At 38.0% G+C, this 5671-nt stretch overlaps 1 protein-coding gene across 1 annotated transcript in view; it reads right to left on the reverse strand.

The window, feature by feature from the left end:
• Positions 1-5671, reverse strand: part of LOC102773175 (zinc finger protein 527-like) — a 26200-nt gene that overhangs the window by 19543 nt on the left and 986 nt on the right. Inside the window, exons 2-3 of the mRNA XM_015559432.1 lie at positions 1782-1908; positions 1109-1204 (exon numbers count right to left, since the gene is read on the reverse strand). Of these exons, the coding sequence (XP_015414918.1) occupies positions 1109-1204; positions 1782-1908 (223 nt within the window). The remainder of the gene's footprint in view (positions 1-1108; positions 1205-1781; positions 1909-5671) is intronic.

The following is a 5671-nucleotide window of genomic DNA, read 5'->3' on the forward strand; positions in this document are numbered from 1 at the left end:
GAGAGAGGATACAAATTATGAACAACAAATACACATCTATCAACAAGAGAATCTGAAAATCAAGTTGAGAATCTGATAAACAGAATGAACTGGTGATTATAATAAAATCAGGGGCATAGAATGGGAATGGACTGGCTATTCTTGGGGAGTAAAGGGGTGAGGGGGATGCGGGAAGAGACTGGACAAAAATCGTGCACCTATGGATGAGGACAGTGGGTGGGGAGTGAGGGCGGAGGGTGGGGCGGGAACTGGGAGGAGGGGAGTTATGGGGGGGAAAAAGAGGAACAAATGTAATAATCTGAACAATAAAGATTTAATTTAAAAAAAGAAAAAGAAAAAAAAGTACTAAATTATTATTTTCTTGGTGAGAAAATATTGATAAGGATTAAACTTTAAAAAACAATTACAAAATAGCAACATAAATATATTTGTTAGAGACATGAAGGAAACAACAAAAGAAACTGCAAAATAAAATAAAGTAGATCCCTCTAGGGAGAGGGAAACTGGGAAGCAGGGCAAGAGACTGTCTTTTTTAAAGGAATAAGTCTTATAAAACCACTTGACTCTTTACTTTGAACACTGTGCATATATAACTTTGATAGTAACTTTCATTAAAATAAATCTATAAATGTATACAATTCTGACTATAAATAGGAAAGAAGAGCTGGGAAAGACTGGAATTCAGGGTATAGGTAGAAGTATTAGAGAGAATATAATTTAAAAGATATAGGAAGGCCCTAGCCAGCTTTGCTCAGTGGATAGAGCGTCAGCCTGCGGACTGAGGGGTCCCGGGTTTGATTCCGGCCAAGGGCACATGCCTGGGTTGCGGCTCGATCCCCAGTCGGGGGGGGTGGGCAGCAAATCAATGATTCTCTCTCTTCATTGATGTTTCTAACTCTCTCTCCTTCTCCCTTTCTCTCTGAAATCAATAAAGAAATATATTTTAAAAAATAAAAGATATAGGAAAAAACCCAAGGTGTAGGTGAGGTTTCAGGGAAGTTCATGCTAAAGAGATTTCAGTTCTCTTCTGGAACCAGGGAAGCCTGCTCGTGACCACTTGTACTGAAACCTTACAACAGCCTGCCCTACCCAGTTCCCCATCACTCACCTGTATATTGACCATCTGACATCTCTCTCTCCACTATCCAAGGTTCCTTCCCTTGCTCCAATAAGGAGATCATGTTGGGCTTGGAAATGGAGAGTCCTGTTTACAGAAAAAAATGAAAGTGAGAGAGGAAGATAGCATATTTTATAGCTGTTCCAGGACTCACATCTCTTGGTCATTAGGCAAGAAAGGACATTAGATGAAGGGCTAGAGAATGGAGGATGAAGAATATGAAACTTCTTCCATAGCAGTGGTTCTCAAAGTGCTAGAGCAAAAGAACCATCACCTAGTAACATCAGAAATACATATTCCCAGTCCCTAACCCAGACTTATTGAATCAGAAAACATAAGAGTTCTCAAACTTTCATGGGCATTGGAAACATTTGGAGGGCTCATAAAAACCCAGACAACTGGGCTATTCCCAGAGTTTCTGATTCCATAGTCTAGAATGGGAACCCATAATTTGCAATTTAACATATTCCCATGGCACACTGATACTGCTATTCCAAACCATTATTCTACAGCAAAGGGACTCATTTCTAACTCTAAAAATATAATTCAAATCATTCCCTGAGAATAGAAGTAGAAATTCAGCTAACCACTAAATATTCCCAATGGAGGAAGCAAAAACACCCCAGAGGGAAGGTTTTGAGTTATGGGGAAGAGACATCCTTACCAAGCCATACCAAATTCCTGTAGTTCTCCAACATGACATCTCTGTATAAAGTCTTCTGAGATGGGCTCAGCCATTCCCACTCTTCTTGGGAAAAACCTAGAGCCACATCCCTAAAGGTTACCAACCCCTGAAATTAACAAAAAAATCTTGTTTGTCAAGTGCTCCCATACAGTCATAGCCAAAAGATGGAGGTGGAGGAGGAGGAGGAGGAGGAGAAGAAGAAGAAGAAGAAGGAGAAGAAGAAGAAGAAGAAGAAGAAGAAGAAGAAGAAGAAGGAGAAGAAGAAGAAGAAGAAGAAGAAGGAGGAGGAGGAGAAGAAGAAAAGAGTTCTGCCAGAGTTCAAAGATCTAATTGGTCCAAGGAAAATTATTATCGGGGAACAAATACATGCCCAGGTTTTTCAAATATTTTAAGAAAAAGAGGGACATATCAAAAACAGACTCACCCCTTGAAAATTATACATGTTTGTGAAAGAGAAAGGAAATATGCACAGAAAAAATTAGCTTATAGCATGAAACATGAATTTATGACATGAAAGTATATGAATAAAGGCAAAGTTTTATGTTACCTATATAAGTATCAAGACATTCTTACAGGGAGAATTCTTTTATATTCCTCAAACTGAGATATCACCTGGCTCAAAGTAGTGAAAGAAGGTCTAGAATTTGATTTGAACAAAAGGGTTTGGTCTGAAATTTAGAATCTATATGTGAGGAGAAACTTCCATGAGTGTATCTTGAAGAAATAATGAAGCATATGTGAAGAGATTTAGATTGGAAGGTTATATTTAAAAATTTGGAAAAAACTTACATGTCCAAAAATTAGAGTTTAAGCTATACCACTGATATAACAAGCTGTATGAGGGGAAGAATACATGCTTTATAAGCTCATGTATATCCAGTGTCTATTATAAAACCTGTCACATTGTAAATACTCAAGAAATATTTGCTTCTTAGTGAAGATCCTTATGTACATCCATATGAAGGGAAAGTACTCAATACTTCAAAATGACAGTTCCATTTTGCATTGAATGGTCTCATTTTTTATTAAAAAATAATTAAATATCAAATATGGTTATTCTACACAGTAAGATATGAATAAAGGTGGCTAGAGAAAAGAAAACATAGAACTACATAGTGTTACATAACTTTCATGTACATCTCTACACTTCTGCGTTGCGGAAGGCTAACCTATATTGATGACATCAAGAGACTCCTTTTTCCTACCCCATTTTCAGTTGGGTTAAAATTACATGCAAGATATGGGAGGGAGGTGATCAGGGCTCAACATTTTTTCTACTGGCTCCCTCCTTGTAACACCAGCCTGTGTGATCTCTGTCCTTCAATCAAAGGCCACAGTGGCTGTCAAGGGACCTCCCCAACTCAGATATCTCTTTCTTTGGGTTCAGGCCTAAACTCAGTAAACCCCAAAGTATAGCACTATCCTTTGTAGTTTTTCTCTATACTTGTAAATAGTCCCCTTTTGAGCTTCTTACCAAAACCCTGACTGATTAACATGTTCATCCAATGTACTTCTAGGATATGACCAGAGATTCAAAAAAAACACCACTAGGCAACTCTACTATACTTCCTTAATAAATTCACTCTCCCACTCCCCGACAACTATTTCATACTGGCTGTCTCTCTAACCACCACCAAGTCCTCTACTGTTCTCACTCTGAACTTCTTCATCCTCTAGCCCAGCGGTCACCAACCTTTCAGACCTCGCAGACCACTTGGTCCGCGGACCACCGGCTGGCGACCGCTGGCCCACCGTATATGTTTACTGACCTGTATCTGTACTTATATATTCTGCCTTCCCTCTGTTACTACAGATAAAACTCTGGGCTTCCTATCTAAGACCAATCCCTCCTCTTGTACAAACAAGGACATTGTCTCCTTTCTTCCTTGTAAACATCATGGAGATATCAGAACCTCCCTTGTATTACCAGTATTTTCTCACTTTACTGAATTATTCCTATTAGTATACAAACTGATGCAATATTTTCCATCTACAAATAGATAGATAAACAGATTTCTTTCCATGATCTCACTCTGGCTATTGTCCCATTTCTCTACTCTTTTTAATAACAAAAGTCTTAACTGTAGTAATATACACAATGGAATACTATGCTGTGGTAAAAAAGAATGAACGCTTACCATTTGCAACAGCATGGATGGAACTGGAGAGCATTATGCTAAGTGTAATAAGCCAGTCAGAGAAAAATAAATATCACATGATCTCACTCATTTGTGGAATATAATGAACAACATAAACTGATGAACAAAAACGGACCCAGAGACAGAAAAGCATCGATCAGACCATCAAACCTCAGAGGGAAGGGAAGGGAGGGCTGGAGTAAGGGGGAGAGATCAACCAAAGGACTTGTATGCATGCATACATGCATATAAGCCTAACCAATGGACACACACACCAGTGGGGTGAGGGCATTGAGTGGGAGGGGGTTGGGGGTAATGGGGGGATAAAGACACATATGTAATACCTTAATCAATAAAAAATAAATAAATAAAATTTAAAAAATAACAAAAGTCTTCCAAAGACTTGTTTGGATCAGTGATGTCCAACAGAATATAACATGAGCCACAAATGTAATTTAAACTTTTTTAGTAGCTACATTAAAAAGGTATATGCAATAAGTAATTTAGTAATATTTTTATTTAACCCAATATATCTAAAATGTTATTTCAACCTGTAATAAATATGAAAATATTAATGCTTTACATTACTTTTTTACTGAATCTTCAAAATCCAGTATGTATTTTATACTTATATGGCACATCTCAATTTGGAGTAGTCACATGTAGCTAATGGGTACATTATTAGACATGCCTGTCCAGAGCTCATAAACGTGCTCTGGGTATTTGAGTTTCCAGAATTTCCCACTCAAATGGCTTCAAGCCTACTTCCAGAGCCTGCCTGTACTTCTTATGTGTCCAAAATTCTTTTGATCTGTCTCTATCCACACTTTTTTAGCCCTCTATTCTCTTTTAAATCTATTCCATTGATGCTTTCATTCAAATCACTCCATAAAGTAGCTCTTTTAAGGCTATCAGTAGCTTCCATGTTACTAAATCCAGCAGTCAGTTCTCAGTCTTCATCTTCCTCAATCTCTCTCAGAATAATGTAACTCAGTTGATCATCACCTTGAAAATTTTCTACTCTTGACTTCCTGGACCCATACTCTTCTGGTTCTCCTTCTACATCAATCCTGCTCTCTTTTGCTGGTTCTTCCTTTTGTTGTCAGCCTCTAAATGATGAATGCCCTAAATTCAGTCCTTGATCTCTTTCCTAACTACATTTACCACAGTCCTACCCTCAAGGTAATCTCATCCTGTCCCGTGTATGGCTTTAAATACACTAATGGCTCTCAAGCTCACATCTCCAGTTCTGAACTCCAGATATATAATCAACATTCCTCTTGGATATCCAATTGGTCTCTCAAACTTAATATATACAACTCAATTCTTTTTTTTTTTTTTACAGAATGGGTACCTTAAAAAAAGAAATTACCATTATTGGTGCATAATTTATATCCAGTAAGATGCACACGTTTCAAGTGTATAAATTTGAGTTTTAACAACTGTATACGTATGTGACTAGAGACATTTCTGTCACTTCAAAAGGGTTGCCCCTTCACCGTCAACTCCAACCCCCACTCCAAGGCAACTACCAATCTGCTTTCTGTCACTATAAATTCTATGTTCTTTTCTAGAATTTCACATAAATGGAATCAGATGGTGTGCCAGTTATCGATTTACGGCCTCACAGTTGCAAGCTGCTAAACTGCAGTTTGGCCCTTTCAATCTTTTTCCTTTGCGGACTGACGTAATGTTAACTTTTTCCAGTAGAGGGAGCCAGGGACACGCTGC

This window comes from Myotis davidii, unplaced genomic scaffold, assembly GCF_000327345.1.
Source record: "Myotis davidii unplaced genomic scaffold, ASM32734v1 scaffold1731, whole genome shotgun sequence".
Classification (NCBI taxonomy): Eukaryota; Metazoa; Chordata; class Mammalia; order Chiroptera; family Vespertilionidae; genus Myotis; species Myotis davidii.